Source organism: Pangasianodon hypophthalmus, chromosome 4 (assembly GCF_027358585.1).
Source record: "Pangasianodon hypophthalmus isolate fPanHyp1 chromosome 4, fPanHyp1.pri, whole genome shotgun sequence".
NCBI lineage: Eukaryota > Metazoa > Chordata > Actinopteri > Siluriformes > Pangasiidae > Pangasianodon > Pangasianodon hypophthalmus.
In genome coordinates this window covers 33341522-33360424 of record NC_069713.1, presented here as the reverse complement: position 1 = coordinate 33360424, position 18903 = coordinate 33341522, and the positions used below count along the sequence as shown (strand labels likewise).

The 18903-nt window shown below is 38.5% G+C and overlaps 1 long non-coding RNA gene and 4 gene segments (V, D, J or C); all 5 read left to right on the top strand.

Moving 5' to 3' along the window:
- Positions 1-382: 382 nt before the first annotated feature.
- LOC128318192 (T cell receptor alpha variable 12-3-like) lies at positions 383-880 on the top strand (the record flags this gene model as incomplete). The annotated part of the segment is given in 2 exon segments: positions 383-422; positions 588-880. Coding segments are annotated over 2 exon segments (333 nt in total), but the record flags the coding sequence as incomplete, so codon positions are not given.
- Positions 881-6049: 5169 nt separating this feature from the next.
- LOC128318193 (T cell receptor alpha variable 12-3-like) lies at positions 6050-6541 on the top strand (the record flags this gene model as incomplete). The annotated part of the segment is given in 2 exon segments: positions 6050-6089; positions 6255-6541. Coding segments are annotated over 2 exon segments (327 nt in total), but the record flags the coding sequence as incomplete, so codon positions are not given.
- A 5583-nt stretch (positions 6542-12124) lies between these two features.
- On the top strand, positions 12125-12619 carry LOC128318202 (T cell receptor alpha variable 12-3-like; the record flags this gene model as incomplete). The annotated part of the segment is given in 2 exon segments: positions 12125-12164; positions 12330-12619. Coding segments are annotated over 2 exon segments (330 nt in total), but the record flags the coding sequence as incomplete, so codon positions are not given.
- Positions 12620-13172: 553 nt separating this feature from the next.
- Positions 13173-14173, top strand: LOC128318178 (uncharacterized). The gene is made up of 3 exons (XR_008301644.1): positions 13173-13253; positions 13723-13829; positions 14094-14173. It is a non-coding gene; the product is annotated as an uncharacterized LOC128318178 (long non-coding RNA).
- A 3684-nt stretch (positions 14174-17857) lies between these two features.
- LOC128318177 (T cell receptor alpha variable 22-like) lies at positions 17858-18358 on the top strand (the record flags this gene model as incomplete). The annotated part of the segment is given in 2 exon segments: positions 17858-17897; positions 18063-18358. Coding segments are annotated over 2 exon segments (336 nt in total), but the record flags the coding sequence as incomplete, so codon positions are not given.
- Between the last annotated feature and the right edge of the window lie 545 nt (positions 18359-18903).

Here is an 18903-nt window from a genome sequence, read left to right as displayed (position 1 = left end):
TCCACATACTTTTGGCCATGTAGTGTACTTGTTCACTGCAATATGTGGTGGGGCCAATGCCCCTAATGTAGCAGCACCACTTAGAAAAATATAACAGGCAATTAAAATATTTAATAATGCAATTATTGGATTATATTTTTATAGACTAGAATGAATAATTGTTCATAATTACATTATTTTCCTGCTTACAGTTTGAGTTCAGGACAGTTTCCCCATGTGATGCTGAATGTAAAGCCAGGATGCTTCAGTAAGAATCAACAATCTGTCAGTAACATTGGTGACACTGTCATGTGATGCTGTGGGGCGGAGCTTCAGCAACCTTTATGATGTTAACATATCAGAGTACAGAAAGAATATTTTCATTCAGCTAAGACCATTCATCATGTTCACTGTTATATTCATGTGTCTGTGGCTTTCACTAGGTGAGTTCTACATTGACTTTTTGTTCTTTCAGAAATATTAAGTGTTGAATTAGTGATTAATTATTCTGTGTGGTGTTAAGAAACATCAGAATGTGGGTGTGACTTATGTAGTTCTGGTTTGATTGTGTAAAGGTTAAAAACATTATGTTCTCTTCTCTATGACAGGTGACTCCATGGCAGATTCAATACAGCCACTTTCCCCTCGTGAAGTTGTAGATGAAGGTGTTAATGTTAATCTGTCCTGCAAATATGACACAAGTGTTTCAGGAAGCACCCTGCAGTGGTACAGACAACATCCAAAATCTAAACCTGAGTTCCTTCTTTATATTTTTGAAAGTGGAACTCTGAGTCCTAACAGACCTCCAAGAATGTCTGCTAAAGTTGATGATAATAAACGAGTGGATCTGCTCATCTCCTCTGCTGCTGTATCAGACTCTGCACTATACTACTGTGCTCTGCGGCCCACAGTGACAGGAAATCCAACTGCACTGTACAAAAACTACAGTTTTATTATACAGTGTTGAGCCTCATTAGCAGAATGAAGAATCTACACACAGAGAGAAGGTCGGATTTGTTTAAAGTGAGAATGTGAAATAATGAATTAACATTTCAGTTTTCTTCCTTTCATTTTATAAAGCATATTTCTGATGGTCATTTGGCAGCTTATTCTCCTCTCAGCACAGTTCTTCCTGATTTTAGTCTGGTCCTTACTTAATTCTGACATCATCATCTCTATCTATCTATAGTATTCTGAAATTACATTCAAGCGTTCTGAAAGCGTCAAACATTATCTTAGGAGATCTTTTGTTGGTTTTGAGGAGTTGAAAGTTCTGCAGTGTTCTGCCTAAAATGTTCATGTGAAGATGCCTTAATGTGAAGCTTCAGTGAAGCAGAGGTACTGACAGCCACACATTTTATTACTGCGATGTACTTTACAAAAAGATATAGGGATACTGAAAAGATATGGGGATACTGATCTTATACTGATCTTGAGGTGGATGAGCTACAACAGCAGAAGAGCACATCAGGTTCCACTCCTGTCAGCCAAGAACAGGAATCTGAGGCTATAGTGGGGACAGACTCACTGACACTGTACAGCTGAAGATTTACAGAAAGACCAGGCAAAGTTTAGCTAATAACAGAAAAAACTGACTCTGTATGGAATCAAACTCTGCATTATGCTGTGAATCCAGCACAACCCTGCCCAGGATAAAGTGCTTTACCAAACATTACTTATTTTACTACTCAAATAGCTCAGATTAAGCTGAAGTCAGATTTAATTGAAAAGTTATTCATTAATATTAGTGATCCAAGATTCCATCCTGAACAAATAAACAAAAAACTGATAAAATTATGTAAAAAAAAAACCCACCAAATCTGTCAGAGGTTTTGAGCCACAACACAGGCCTCTGACTCCAAAAGAGATGTTTAAGAGGTGAAGTGGGATGCAGTGTGTTGATCAGCAACAGTGGAATAGTTGTGTGTTGTATTGGTGACTCAGTTCACTGTCACTGATACTGTGAAGTGATGATCTGTACAAAGTTATGCTACAACAGCAGCACTTCCTGGGTGTGGCCTTCTAGAGACGTGTTCCCTCATGTGTAAAGTTCAGCACATACAGCACTATTATACACAATCCTCACAGAGCTGTGTTCAGAAATGGCTCAACTATACAACTTACTGTACATAGTGAGATACACACCACTGATTCTCACTCTAGCTACAGGTAATTCACTTTCATCAATAAATTCATTGTTAATTAATACCCATGTTTGTATTAATCTAGTCATTTCACAAGTCAATATTTTGTTTACAAAAATACTTCACAGATTTATTTCTTTATGTTCTTCTCTACAGCAGGCAGTTTTGCAGATAAAATTTGGCCAACGGATGAAGATAGCAACATTATCAGGAAAGAAACAGACACTGTTACTCTGAAATGGTCATATGAAACAAACAGCAATGACATTTATCTTTACTGGTACAAACAATATCCTAACAGCGCACCACAGTATTTACTGTATAAAGGCGCGAGGTCATATAGTAATTATGCGAAAAATCCTACTGACACTCGATTAGAGTCAAAAACAACCAGAGACTCTACTGAACTTACTATCAGAGGTCTAAAGCTCTCAGATTCTGCACTCTATCACTGCGCTCTCAGAGTAGCAGCACAGTAATACAGAGTCAATGAAAGACTGTACAAAAACATAACAATGGTTTATATGAAGTTTCTAAAACCACATCAAAGATACTCCCTTTACCAACTTGTTATCAGTTAACCACAGACACAAACAGCATTAGTGGTAAAATATGCAGCTGAAAGAAAGAGAAAATAAATAAAGAGCATTTAAACATGACAACTACACATTAATCACACTAAATTCACAAATCTACATTTTTCATGCTCAAGTAATATTTTACAGACTTTAACAGAGCCACTGTGCTATTTTGAACTAAAGTTATTGACCTTTTCTGGCAGTTTTCCTCATGATTCACTGTAATTTATTTCTTCATTTATTCATTGATGTGTTTTTTATGCATTTACACACAAATGTGAGCTAAGGCAGTGGCCTTTTCCCAACACTCTGACCACACATGAGTTTGATCGTACAGATACAAAGATGAAATGGATGAATAAGGAAATGGCAGCAGCACAATGTACACAATCATGCAGATACAGGTCAAGTGCTTCAGTTAATGTTCATATCAAATATCAGAATGTGGGGAAAATGTGATCTCAGTGACTTTGTGGCTTTGTTTTTAGTGTCAGGCTGCTTTGAGTATTTGAGAAACTGCTGATATCTTGCAATTTTCATGCACAACAGATACAAATCACCACTCTTTATAACCATGGTGAGTAGAAAAGCATCTCAAAAAGTACCACATATGAGCTAGAAAAGGAGAAGAACATATCAGGTTCCACTCGTGTCAGTGAAGAACAGGAATCTGAAACCCTGTGAGCACAGACTCACTGAAACTGGACAGCTGAAGATTGGAAAAGCATCATGTTGTCTTTCTCATAAACTGCCCAGAAAGTAAAAGACTCTACACTGGTCCCTACCAGGCACTTCTGCTAAGTGACATCTTCACATCTTCACTTGGTGGATCCAAAACTGACTAAACTGACTTTAACATGAGCAAATAGCATTATAGGTGCAGACTGTATTTACCAAAAGAACCTGGAAATGAATCTCTAAACCAAATCACGTTCTTGAGCAGAATTCCTCTACTGTATAATTATCACATGTAGATTTGTTTACATTATACCTTCAAGTGTTATACACAGTTCACAAATAAATAAAAATATGTTGTACTTGCAATTATGTTTAAGCCTAACCCACTTTCACCCTCCCTACCTAATCCTTTCATTAATCACAGTCTCTCGATCTACCATCCTGATTCCTAGCAAAATGATGTGCAGACAATACTTTGTGAAGTAATTTGTAAATTAGCATTCTGCACACCAAGATTTTCAATTCAACATATGAGAATATAATTTCAACATATAATCTCAAAATAAGTAAATATTGGTTATTTTTTAGTTTATTTCTTATTTATTATGGTCTTCTCTGTGGTGCTCTGCACATACAAGCAGATTATAAATCACACATAATAGCAATTATTATCCATTATTGCTGAAGATATTTGTTCACTGAATGACTCAGTATGCTTATCAAAAACAAATTGTAGGCAGGTGATAAACTGGGCGAGAGAGCAGGACAGCCGAGGTCTCCTACCTTTGTTTTACATGAACGGTAAGTGGAGATGAGCTGTGTTTAACAGAGAAATACTTTCATTTACAAATTTTAAATATATTCAGTCATGGCCATTGTTAACTGCTGTGTACATGTCACATGAACATTTAATCTGTATTTGCTCCTGGAACTGGAAATCTGATTTGTTATAGTCGCTGTGATTTTTGCGTGAATTTTGTGAAATCCTCATTTATATATATAGGTGGAGCTACAGCATCAAATACACAACACCGGCATTTATTTCTACAGCTAGAGGTCTGAACTAAACACTCAGGATAACAATGTTACTCCTCTTCTTGCTTTTCTTCACTATTGCTGATATCAGTAACTCATATACATTGCACATGAAACTATTATATTTCATAATCTATAAAAAGCACAATTTTCCAAAATTGTGAAAATTTATATATAAAAAAAGCATCCTAAATAATATTGGTGTTTATTTTAATTCATTAATTCGTTGATGTTCAGTCAGCACTTTATCTTGGTCAGGGTCACAGTGGATCCAGAGCCGATCCTGAGAACACTGAGGGTGAAGCGTTAATACACCCTGAATGAGAGTCCAGTCCATCACAGAGCACCATGCATACACACATTCACACCTTGGGGCAATTTCGAGCAGTCGGTCCACCTAGCAGCATGTATTGGGGAGGTGAGAGGATACTGGGGAACCTGGAGGAAACCCACACGGATATGTGGAGAACATGCGAAACTGCACACAGACAGTAACTCAAGCTCAGAACCCCTGGAGCTGTGACGCAGCAACACTACCTGCTGTGCCTCCATAACACCCTTATTTTATTTACTTCATTAAAATTGTTTGTATGCATTAGAAATATCAGAAGAAACAGAGAGTCGAGTTGTCCTGACTATGGAGGACTGATTCCAGAGTCGTCATTCCTACATCTGTCTATAGGGGGAGCTGGATGACTTAAGATACTGTACAATATAGACAGTGTCACAGAGGCAACACTGCTGTGTGTAAAGCCAGGAATCTGAACTCAAACCAAGGCAATCATGTTACTCTTCTGTGTTTTCATACTTATTATTAATCTCCTTCTGCAGTTATAGATTTTCCCGAGCCGTCCCTATGGCCTGAGAACGTCATCCATCAACCCCAATAATCAGAGCTTCCTTTGTATGAGGAGTTGTTAGCTCAGCTACAACCTAGTCTGTTGGTTAACTGCTCATTATCTCCTTCTTGCACTGATCACTGACTTCTGAAGACCATGCTGTCAGGTTCCCCAGGACAGGAACATGGACCCAGTGGACACTGTGGATCAGAACCCCAGTAAACACTCTGTTCTGGACATTCTTGCAGCATTACAGCTACAACATTACTGCTACATTTGAGTTCTTTGCTCTATTCTAGTTTGATGGAATCTGAAAAACACACAGAAACAAAAACACAAAGCAGACTGTGTCAGATTGACTAGTTTTAAATGTTAGGTTTAGCAATGTAGAAACTAGTTTAAATTTAAAGGTACAGTTCCACTAGATGTACAGACACCACTGATAACAAATATATAATGTGTAATTAAATTATTGACTCATTTCATTTTATATTGTGATTTAATACTTATATAATGTTTTTTAAATAATTAAATTGTATGAAATATATTGTTGTGATTATTAGCTTTTATTACAGTTCCTGCTTCTAGTTTGTGTTTTTGCTTAAAATATATTTAGGCCAGTTTCCCTAACTGATGCTGAATGTAAAACCAGGATGCTTCAGTAAGAATCAACAATCTGTCAGTAACATTGGTGACACTGTCATGTGATGCTGTGGGGCGGAGCTTCATCAACCTTTATGATGTTAACATATCAGAGTACAGAAAGAATATTTTCATTCAGCTAAGACCATTCATCATGTTCACTGTTATATTCATGTGTCTGTGGCTTTCACTAGGTGAGTTCTACATTGACTTTTTGTTCTTTCAGAAATATTAAGTGTTGAATTAGTGATTAATTATTGTGTGTGGTGTTAAGAAACATCAGAATGTGGATGTGACTTATGTAGTTCTGGTTTGATTGTGTAAAGGTTAAAAACATTATGTTCTCTTCTCTATGACAGGTGACTCCATGGCAGATTCAATACAGCCACTTTCCCCTCGTGAAGTTGTAGATGAAGGTGATAATGTTACTCTGTCCTGCAGCTACAGTGGTACAGTAAGAAACCTGCAGTGGTACAGACAATATCAAAAATCTAAACCCGAGTTTCTTCTTTATGTTCATGAAAGTGGAGATATGAGTCCAGATCTCCCCCCAAGAATGTCTGCTAAAGTTACTGGAGATAACCGAGTGGATCTGCTCATCTCCTCTGCTGCTGTATCAGACTCTGCACTATACTACTGTGCTCTGCAGCCCACAGTGACAGGAAATCCAACTGCACTGTACAAAAACTTCAACACAGTTTTGTTATTTTGAAAGCAGTTCTGCTGATGATTTAGAGAAATTTTTGGAGGAATTCTCTCTTTGTCATTTATAAATAATTCATACAGTATTGTTGGCACATGTTGGATTATTAGCAGACAGTTCATTAATTCGTTCATTAATTCATTCATCTTCAGTAAGCACTTTATTCTGGTCAGTGATCTGGATCTAGATCTTTCCTGGGAACACTGGGAGTGAGGCAGGAATGTGATGAAATTGAAAACCCAGAGAAAACCCACTTGAATATGGGGAGAACATGCAAACCTCTGCACACACAGTAACCTGAGCTCAAAATCAGGGAACTGGGGACCAGGGAACTGTGAGGCAGCAATGCTACCTGCTGCCTCCATCCCACAGCTCATCAGCCCCGAAAAGTGGAAATTAGACAACACTTTGTCATTCAGTGTTGGTGACTAATCCACAGGGTATACAGTAACAGCCTTCCTCCCAAACTAGGACCTCCACCTGTAGGCACATGAAGGTGACCTCAGAAGTATTAAACAATCTGAATTATTGAGCACTTTAACATCTCCCATTAATGTGCTTTTGTAATGTAAGGGTGCAATATAGAAGGACCCTAGAACTATACATAGAGCACAAACTCCTGCAAATGATATAAATCAAACTGTAAACAGCTGGAGTATTAAACAATGGTATAATATTGCCACGTTGAAATGTGCTTTAATTTACTTCTGCTTAAATTATCTTAATATCTTATTGTCTTTTTCTCTTCTCCTCTGCAGTGCAAGTTCACTGAATAAAAAACTGATCAGTCAAATAAAGATTGTGTCCACTGTATAATGTGTGGTGTTTAAATGGTAAAATAAATTCAGTAAATAACTAAAAATATGTTCCACAATAGACTGTCTTCCAGCCCTGTCCTCTGATTGGTTGATGTTGGCAGGATCCACCAAATCAGGGAGTCTCTCCTTCCTAATGGTAGCTCTATTGTACAGCACTGTGTTATGTCACATACCAATGGCTCTGGATATGGAGTCATCAGCTCCATCTTGCAGGCGTACTCTCTGTCTCCAAGCAGACTATCAAATCAATCTACAATGTAGAAGAGACAGGAACATTTTAAGAAAATATTTTTAAAGCAAAATCATACACAGTAATGTAGTCAGCATTCAGCTGTAAGCAGTTATATAGTGTAGACTGCCTGAGAATACGAGTCATGAACTGACCCAGGCCATTTTGCCTTAATACTGGTAGTCAGGGACTGATCACAGGTCATGTAAACAGGGGGAAAAGGACCTGCATGATGAAGTTCCTCCCAATTAGATTGGAAAGTGTAAAGTCTCTGTAAAGTGGCAGACAGAATGTTTCTGTAGATTTCTGAATTCATTCTGCTGCTACCTTCATGAGTTCCATCATCAATAAAGATTAGTGAGTCTGTTCCAGAAACAGTCATGCAAGCCCAAGCCATGACACTACCTCCACCATGCTCAAGCCACAAGCTCATATGTTTTGGATCCTTTCTTTCTCCACACTTTGGTCTTTCCATCACTTTGGTAGAGGTTCATCTTGGTTCCAGAACTTTTGTGGCTCATCTCTGTATTTCTCTGTGAATTCCAGTATGGCCTTCTGACTCTTACTGCTGATGAGAGGTTTACTTCTTGTGGTATGGCCTCTATATTTCAGCTCTTGAAGTCTTCTTCAGCCACTGGATTGTGATACCTTCACCCCTGCCCTGTGGAGGTGGTTGACGATGTCACTGACTGTTGTTTTTAAGTTTTTCTTCACAGCTCTCACAATGTTTCTGTCATCAGCTGCTGTTGTCTTCCTTGGCCGACCTGTTCCATGTCTGGTTGTTAGTATTGATTTTTAATGTTGAGCCACAACACAGGCCTCTGACTCCAAAAGAGATGTTTAAGAGGTGAAGTGGGATGCAGTGTGTTGATCAGCAACAGTGGAATAGTTGTGTGTTGTATTGGTGACTCAGTTCACTGTCACTGATACTGTGAAGTGATGATCTGTACAAAGTTATGCTACAACAGCAGCACTTCCTGGGTGTGGCCTTCTAGAGACGTGTTCCCTCATGTGTAAAGTTCAGCACATACAGCACTATTATACAGAATCCTCACAGAGCTGTGTTCAGAAATGGCTCAACTATACAACTTACTGTACATAGTGAGATACACACCACTGATTCTCACTCTAGCTGCAGGTAATTCACTTTCATTAATAATTTAATTAATTTTATTAATTATTTCCCATATTTGAAGCATTAAGCTATTCATTTCCTAAGATAATGTTTTAACTTGTTTACAAAAATACTTCACAGATTTATTTCTTTATGTTCTTCTCTACAGCAGGCAGTTTTGCAGATAAAATTGGGCCGAAGGATGAAGATACCAACATTATCAGGAAAGAAACAGACACTGTTACTCTGAAATGTTCATATGAGTCAAGCAGCGATTACATTTGGCTTTACTGGTACAAACAATATCCTAACAGCGCACCACAGTTTTTACTGTATAAAAACGCAAGGTCAGCAACTGGAGAGCGCAAACCCACTGACACTCGATTAGAGTCAAAAACAACCAGAGACTCTACTGAACTTACTATCAGAGGTCTAAAGCTCTCAGATTCTGCACTCTATCACTGCGCTCTCAGAGATGTAGCACAGTAATACAGAGTCAATGAAAGACTGTACAAAAACATAACAATGGTTTATATGAAGTTTCTAAAACCACATCAAAGATACTCCCTTTACCAACTTGTTATCAGTTAACCACAGACACAAACAGCATTTGTGGTAACATATGCAGCTGAAAGAAAGAGAAAAGAAGAATAAAGAAGGATCAACACGAAAGTTACACATTTTTCTGCATCACTTAGTGACATAATTTTTCTTATCTTAGCTATATTTCTGAGCTGAAAGAAGGCTATCCTACTTTTGTTACCTCTAGGTTGGATTATTGTAATGTCTTACTGTCTGGATGTTCCATTAGGAGCATAAACAAACTCCAGTGAGTCCAGAATGAAGCAGCAAGAGTTCCTTCTAGAACCAGAAGATATGACCACATCACCCCTATCTTATCCACACTGCATTGGCTCCCAGTCAAATTTCACAGGGTGCCCTCATGTCTGTGTTACCTTCTGGCTCTCCCTTTTAGTTATGCTGTCACAGCTAGTCCCTACTTGCACTCTGTACATTGTCCTTAACCATTATGTGACAATTAGCATACCTACTAATCTGTGTTTCTCTTGCTCTCTCCCTTATTCTTTCTCTCTCTGTCGGGCTACACATGCTGCTCCTGAGATGCCAGTGATCCTGACCCCTTCTGCTCTCAGGACCTGCCTGATCCATCCTGATGCCCTACTTCTGGTCGAATTTCTCGTCATTTGGAAATCACTCGCTGCTGCAGAGGATGGCTTCACATGAACAGCCTGAAGATACATGAGATTACTGAGGATGGTTCCACTTAGAAACCATGAAGATGGCTTTGGACTGCAACTGCTATGAACAGTTTTGCACTCAAGTCTCCATAAGTGAACAGTTGATAAATTCAACTAAATAGACTTTTACACAATTGCACTATATATAGAAGGGAATTATTTATAATCGTACTATCCGGTGTCACCCAGATGATGGATTCCCATTTGAGTCTGGTTCCTCTCAAGGTTTATTCCTCATAACGTCTCTGTAAAGCTGCTTTGTGACATGATATCCATTGTTATAAGCGCTATACAAATAAAACTGAACTGAACAAACAAAGAGACAAATTCAACATCTGAAGGAAATCTGATAAAATATTATTAGGTTTCTACTAAATAAACAGTCTATAAATAACCACTCTTTACAACCATGGTGAGCAGAAAAGCATCTCTGAAAGCACAGTGTGTCAGATCTTGAGGTGGATCGTCTCCAACAGCAGAAGACTAATCTGAGGCTACAGTGGGAACAGACTCACTGAAACTGGACAGCTGAAGATTGGAAAAGCATCACATGGTCTTTTTCTTCAACTGTCTAGAAAGTAAACGACTCTACACTGGTCCCTACCAGGCACTTTAACTTCACATGGTGGACCCAAAACTGCAACTAATTCAACATCTGAAGGAAATCTGATAAAATATTATTAGGTGGCTCCTGTTGTCAGCTATAAACAACAGTTTCTTGATTTGGGAAAGACGTTGTTGTTTTGAAAGATAGTTCCCTAGCTTACTCAGTTACATTAGTTAGAAAGCTGAACTCGAGTGAAGCAGCTGAGGCTCTGTACAAGTTCAGGAGTTAAATAAAGTTATGTTCTGCAAATTACTATTTGTTATGATTTGTGAATGAAAAAAGACTTCTTATTCCCAGCATCCCCTTTTTTAGTGCAAACTGGGGCATAGTGGTAGGGTTCAGTTAAAAAACCAACAAGCAAAAACCCTTTGTGTGTTAAAGTCTTTCTCCTTTCTCCACAAGATGGCGTAGTCAGTTTTCTTATTGTGGGCCAAGTACTAGGACCCTGCTCACATCCCCCAGAGATGTTGACTTCTTTGATTATGAATACTACTTTGCACAATAATATAGACTCTAACGGTTCTTCAATCATACAGACATAGTACCTTTATATATAATGATCTGAATTAAAAACAGAGATTGTACATGATTTGTAATCTTATTGCAGTCTTGCACCAAAGGCCAAAAGAAGTGTAGAAAGTATTCAGAGTATTGAACATCATTCCAAATCAATGGGAGTTAATATGGAGTTGGTCTCCTCTTTGCTGCTATAACAGCCTCCATCTTCTCTAAAGGTTTTCCACTAGATTTTGGAACGTGGCCATATGGATTTGTTCTCATTCAGCTACAAGTGTGCAAGAGGTCAGGCACTGATTTCGGGTAAGAAGGCCTGGTGTGCAGCCGTCATACCGATTCATCCCAAAGGTGTTGAGTGGGGTTGAGATCAGGGTTCAGTGCAGGCCACTCGAGTTCTTCTACACCAACCTTGGCACACCATGTCTTCATGGATCTCACTTTCTGCACAGGGGCATTGTCATGCTGGAACATGTTTGGGTCCCTTAGTTCCAGTGAAAGGAAATCTTAATGTTACAGGATACAAACACATACTAGACAATTGTGTGTTTCCAAATTTGCGGGAACAGTTTGGGGAAGAAGCACATATGGGTGTGAGGGTTAGGTGTCCACATACTTTTGGCCGTATAGTGTACTTGTTCACTGCAATATGTGGTGGGGCCAATGCCCCTAATGTAGCAGCACCACTTCGAAAAATATAACAGGCAATTAAAATATTTAATATTTTAATTATTGGATTATATTTTTATAGACTAGAATGAATAATTGTTCATGATTACATTAATTTCCTGCTTACAGTTTGAGTTCAGGACAGTTTCCCCATGTGATGCTGAATGTAAAGCCAGGATGCTTCAGTAAGAATCAACAATCTGTCAGTAATATTGGTGACACTGTCATGTGATGCTGTGGGGCGGAGCTTCATCAACCTTTATCATGTTAACATAGAGTACAAAAAGAATATTTTCATTCAGCTAAGACCATTCATCATGTTCACTGTTATATTCATGTGTCTGTGGCTTTCACTAGGTGAGTTCTACATTGACTTTTTGTTCTTTCAGAAATATTAAGTGTTGAATTAGTGATTAATTATTGTGTGTGGTGTTAAGAAACATCAGAATGTGGGTGTGACTTATGTAGTTCTGGTTTGATTGTGTAAAGGTTAAAAACATTATGTTCTCTTCTCTATGACAGGTGACTCCATGGCAGATTCAATACAGCCACTTTCCCCTCGTGAAGTTGTAGATGAAGGTGTTGATGTTACTCTGTCCTGCAACTACAGTGTTTCAGTAGACGCCCTGCAGTGGTACAGACAATATCCAAAATCTAAACCTGAGTTCCTTCTTTTCATCACTCCAAGTGGATTTAAAACTGACCCTCTTCCACCACATCTGTTTCCTAAAGTTGATGATAAAAATAAACGAGTGGATCTGCTCATCTCCTCTGCTGCTGTATCAGACTCTGCACTATACTACTGTGCTCTGCAGCCCACAGTGACAGGAAATCCAACTGCACTGTACAAAAACCTACACAGACCTCACACATGAAAGTGTTGAAGAATAACAAGAAGAAGAAAAGACAGTAAACTCTGCCTACAATTAGCATTCTAGTTACTGATCCAGTAGGAATGTAACCAAATGCAAATACATTATTTGGATTAAACAGATAACGCATTCTAAACGAGTATAACTGTAGATATGAATAGGAGAAGCAGGATTCATCCTGGAAGATCATATGGGCATTATAATGAAATGCAGCTTAAAGGATCCTAGTTTGACTTGCAGCTGCACTGCATCCCAGCTTTGTAATAGATTCTGATATCGTGTCCAGAGAATGTTTCTGATCTTTCTGTACTGTAACAAACTCAAAGAGTGAATTAAATCTGATCAAATATTATTAGTTGGACATAAACTTTCTGAAATCAAGGAAATAGTGTTTATAGTGTCACAGAAATCATCAAAATTAAATAACATGGAAATGTGACTTGGGGAGACAATTCTTTCACCTTGCAGAGTTTCCATCCATTCGTTAAGGCGTGTTTGCTCCACGGAGTTTCCTTAAAATCAGACAGTTTCCTCCAGGTTCTCTGGTTTCCTCCCACCTCCCATTAACATGCAGGTAGGTGGATCAGCAACTGTAAATTACCTCTAGCTTTGAATAGTGTGTGAATTACTGGCATCCCATCCAAGCTGTGATTCTTACCTCGTGCCCAGTGTTCCTGAAATTGTGTGTCTGGATTCACAGCAACCATGACCAGATAAAGTGGTGACTGAATATGAATGAAGGAATGAACACACACTATCTGGTTCTGGATCCTTGTGTTCCAAATTAGCTCCATGCAAAGATGCTGAACTTTAATGACATTCGCTGCTTAGCTGGGTAAATTAAACAAAGACCTATGTTTATATGACTTACATATATCCAAAAATAAAACCTGTCACTTGGGCCAGCTACCCAGCATGCAGCTGGGCTGACTGAGGGATGAAGATGAGTCCTGGCGTGCCACTAACACATGCTCAGCGCATGGCCCAATTCCTCTTCCATTTCTACTGAACTGTGTTTTGTTTTTCATAACTTTCTTGTTCAGGATCCTGCAGCTGATCCAGTTGAGCTGGAATGAGGCAAGTCTTCTGGGGTTGTGGAAAGCCAGAGCACTTGACTACGCCTAAGTAAAAGTGGGAGGAGCTAGATGTGGTGAGATACAGTTTAGACAGTTTCACAGAGATACTGCCGTTTATATCTACTGCAAGAGAGACACTCACAACAATCATGTTACTCTTCTTTGTTTTCATAGCTGTTAAAAACATTGGTAAGTCATTTATATTATACACAAACTTTAGGTGGATGCTGGAGATTTGTACTGATACCTAAACATGATGATTCAGTTGGTGAAAAAAAAAATTAACGTCCTTAAGCAATGAAAATAGAAATGTTTATGTTGTTGCAATGTCTTTACAGCAGGTGCTGTTGACAGCAGCATTACACCAGACCAACCCGTCATATCTTCAAGTGAAGGCAGCAGCACCACACTGACCTGCACATATGATCAATCAGCTGACTATCTCTACTGGTATCGACAAAACCCTCAATCAGGACCAGAGTTGCTGCTGAGGATTTTTATATCTTCAGGTGATGTCACTAAAGCTGAACAACTTGACCCAAGACTATCCATCAGACTCCGTAAAAATGAGAGGAAAGTAGATCTGGAGATCTTTCCTGCTGCAGTATCAGACTCTGCACTGTACTACTGCGCCCTGCAGCCCACAGTGACACAAAACTCAAACACACTGTACAAAAAGTGAAGCTGGATTTTCTCTCAGGAGGGGGAGCTGTTTACCTGCTTCATTCAAAGAAAGCAAGAGAAAGCAAGCAAGTTTATCTGCAAAAGATGTAGAAGTGAGCATGGTACGCTACTGACTGGCGTATGGAAAACAGCGTAAGATCTGTGAGAAAATTAATCAGTTTGTAAGATCTAGTAAAGTGCATGCAGTTGATGACAGCGCAGTCTTTTTCATCAGAGGCTTTACAATCTTTTAATAATCTCTAACCTGCGATAATAGGCCGAAAAACCAAGGAAAGACTTCAAATTTAAAAGAGTTGTCTTTCCTTGGTGAAGTCTTTCCTTGGCTTTTCGGCCTATTATCTTAAGTGGCTTTATTTTTTCTGGGTCTGTTTCCACTCCTTTGCATGATACAGCCCAAAAAGCCAAGGAAAGACTTCAACTCTTTTACAGTTTGTGGTCTTGGCCAGGTCTTCAATGGCTTTACTTTTTCTGGGTCTGTTTCCACTCCTTTGCATGGCATAAATAACTTATAACTTATGGCCTAAATAACATTCCGAAGTACATCCCTCCACTTATCTAATGTTAGCTAAATCGAAGCTACATTGATAGATTCTCTCTCACATTAATAATCTAAAAATATTATATCTACAGAACCCAAGGTGTTGGAACCTCATCATGATTAACTATCAAACCCGAGTCATCTGCGTGCAAGACTGGAGTTTAGCTACCTTGCTGTCAGGGCTGACAAGAAAACTTTACATTAAAATGCACATGTCAGGAAATGATTCTAGACCAGTTGTATAAAAGTTCTTAAATCCTTTACTTAGAAGACAAATTTCCATAATCAACAAATGTGAGAAAAAAAGAAATTAGTCTCATAGTAAAAAAAAGTGTTGATTAAGTGAAGTATAAGCAAGCATGCCATAAAAGAGTTAAATAATTAATCAAAGACAAAGCAAGCAAGTTTATCTGCAAAACATGTGGAAGTGAGCATTGTATGCTACTGTCTGGTGTAAGATCTGTGAGAAAATGAATCAGTTTGAAAGTTTCTGAAAGAAGCAGAATTTCTCAGGCGATAATGTGAGGCCATATCCCCTCAAACAATATAAAACATTTGTCAGCCGTACCTCACGCTCTTCCAGTGTTTTGGAGAAAACAATCAAATCATCCAGGAATACCAGCACTTTGTGCAAATTTATATCTCCCATGCACTTCACCATTAAGCGTTGGAATGTGCTTGGGGCATTTGTGATCCCAGAAGAATTGCTACTTTTGGATGCTCTCTCTCTCTTTCTACCTATTAATTTATTTACACTATAGACGTCACACAGTCTATGAAATTTTCATCGACACATAACGGGGGGAAACTGATCGTCTTTACAGCGTCTTCAAATACATTCAATCACTGGTTATGGAAAAGTACATTTTTTTAAAGGAATTTTAGGGAATTCTGCATGTCAGGAAATGTTAATATGTAATAACAAATCTCCACTGTGCTTTTAAATTGATGTATGTTTATAAATCTGGACAAATTACAGATGCTCTCATTTTCCCCTCTAAGCCTCCACTACACATGACCAACACCCACATTTCAGGTGAAATAAAACTGCTACATCATCATAAACACCTGAACAGAATATTACTGGACATCTCTCCACTATATATATAGTCTTTACACAAATATAAATTTATTAAAGAAGTATTCGTCCAGTCCTATCCACACAGCCCACTCAGGTGCTCGTTCAGTCGCTTATCATTTCGAGACTGGACTACTGCAACTCGCTCCTGGCAGCTCTGCTTCTGAGCTCCATTCGTCCTCTGCAACTGATCCAGAACGCAGCTGCACCACTGGTTTTCAACCTTCCTAAGTTCCCACACCACCCCATTGCTACGCTCCCTCCACTGGCTTCCTGTAGCTGCTGCATCAGATCTAAAACACTGATGCTCACCTACAAAGCCAAAAAAAGACCAGCACCCACTGGTGGAAGGAACTTCCCCTAGATGTCAGAACAACTGAGACACTGGCAGTCTTCAAATGACGACTACAGACCTACCTCTTCCTGATGTACTTAAATTAGCACTTCATTTACAACAACAACAACAACAATAATAATAATAAATTGTGTTGTCTGTGTGCTTGTCTTACTACCAACAGAGTCTTTTTAGACTGAGTCCATAGTATTCTTAGTCCTTGACCTACTGAACCAGTATCAGGATGTATTTATTGATAGAGACTAATTAAACACTTCTGTAAGTCACTCTGGATAAAGGCGTCTGCCAAATGCCATAAATGTAAATGTAAAGTAATGAAATCTACATAAAAATAATCACTTAAACTGGAGAACCCAGAGGAAACCCACAAACACTGGGAGAACATGCTCAGGAACCAAAGTTCAGGATCAAACCTGGAACCCTGTTCTGTGAAGTAACTGTGCTGTAATGAGACAAAAATATCATTAAGCCACTGTGTGCTCTTAGTATTCCTAATAATCTGCTCTCTCTCTCTCTCTCTCTCTCTCTGGATCAAGCTGTGCTGCTGTGATGCTGGTGCCTGAACCTGACTCACTTCTACTGCTGTGGCTCCTATAGTTAATGATCAAACACTTTATCTGCTGTCACCCAGAAGAGGATGGAGTCTCTGTTTCACCTTTCAAAGTTTCTTCCTCACATGATCTCAGGGAGTTTTTTCCTGCCACTGTTGCTTAAATCTCCATCCAGATTTCTGTAAAGCTGCTTTGTGACAACAGCAACTGTAAAAAGAACTGAATTGCACAGAATTTCTTTACTCAAGCAGAATAACAACAACATCAATGACAAAAAGAACTGGACCTGTCACAGGCATGCTTTTATAAGGTGAAATTTCATGTATTTTAAGTTGATAATCTCTAAATTTAAAAAAAATGGCAGAATGTAATAACTTAGTATCACCTAAACAAAATTTAGAAGTTAACATTTATCCAGTGGGATACTGGCTAATCTGGCCCACCAAATACATTTAGAAATGAATTTTGTTCTAAATTAAAACTATGTTGTGGAAGTAATTGAATGAAAAGATTCAGAAATAAAAGTGTGAGTCTCTGTTATTCCACTAGGGGGCAAAATAAAGCAATAAACTCAGCTACTGACAGAAAGGTGCTACTTTCCCTCTGCAACCATGTGTCTTTTTTTAAGAAGAAAAAAATTCAAGAAAAGTTCAGGAAATTGAACAATTAAAAATTTTGTACTGATGCTGATAAATAAATGAACACATTTAAGAGTTATTTTATTTATTTATTTATTGGTCATTGAATGTAATGTCAGGATGCAGCAAGTCAACAATCTGTCAGTAACATTGGTGACACTGTCATGTGATGCTGTGGGGCGGAGCTTCATCAACCTTTATGATGTTAACATATCAGAGTACAGAAAGAATATTTTCATTCAGCTAAGACCATTCATCATGTTCACTGTTATATTCATGTGTCTGTGGCTTTCACTAGGTGAGTTCTACATTGACTTTTTGTTCTTTCAGAAATATTAAGTGTTGAATTAGTGATTAATTATTCTGTGTGGTGTTAAGAAACATCAGAATGTGGGTGTGACTTATGTAGTTCTGGTTTGATTGTGTAAAGGTTAAAAACATTATGTTCTCTTCTCTATGACAGGTGACTCCATGGCAGATTCAATACAGCCACTTTCCCCTCGTGAAGTTGTAGATGAAGGTGTTAATGTTACTCTGTCCTGCAGCTACAAAAAATTCAGTGCTACCGTAAACAACCTGCAGTGGTACAGACAATATCCAGAATCTAAACCTGAGTTCCTTCTGTACATCACTCCAAGTGGATTTCAAAGTGATCCTATTTCACCACGTCTGTCTGCTAAAGTTCCTGGAGATAAACGAGTGGATCTGCTCATCTCCTCTGCTGCTGTATCAGACTCTGCACTATACTACTGTGCTCTGCAGCCCACAGTGACAGGAAATCCAACTGCACTGTACAAAAACTACACTTTTATTATACAGTGTTGAGCCTCATCAGCAGAATGAAGAGTCTACACACAGAGAGAAGGTCGGATTTGTTTAAAGTGAGAATGTGAAATAATGATTTAACATTTCAGTTTTCTTCCTTTCATTTTATAAAGTATATTTCTGATGCTCATTTGGCAGCTTTTTCTCCTCTCAGCACAGTTCTTCCTGATTTTAGTCTGGTCCTTACTTAATTCTGACATCATCATCTCTATCATAGTATTCTGAAGTTACATTCAAGCGTTCTGAAAGCGTCAAACATTATCTTAGGAGATCTTTTGTTGGTTTTGAGGAGTTGAACGTTCTGCAGTGTTCTGCCTAAAATGTTCATGTGAAGATGCCTTAATGTGAAGCTTCAGTGAAGCAGAGGTACTGACAGCCACACATTTTATTACTGCGATGTACTTTACAAAAAGATACAGAGATACTGAAAAGATATGGGGACACTGATCTTATTCTCGAAATCTTTGTATTGTAAGGCG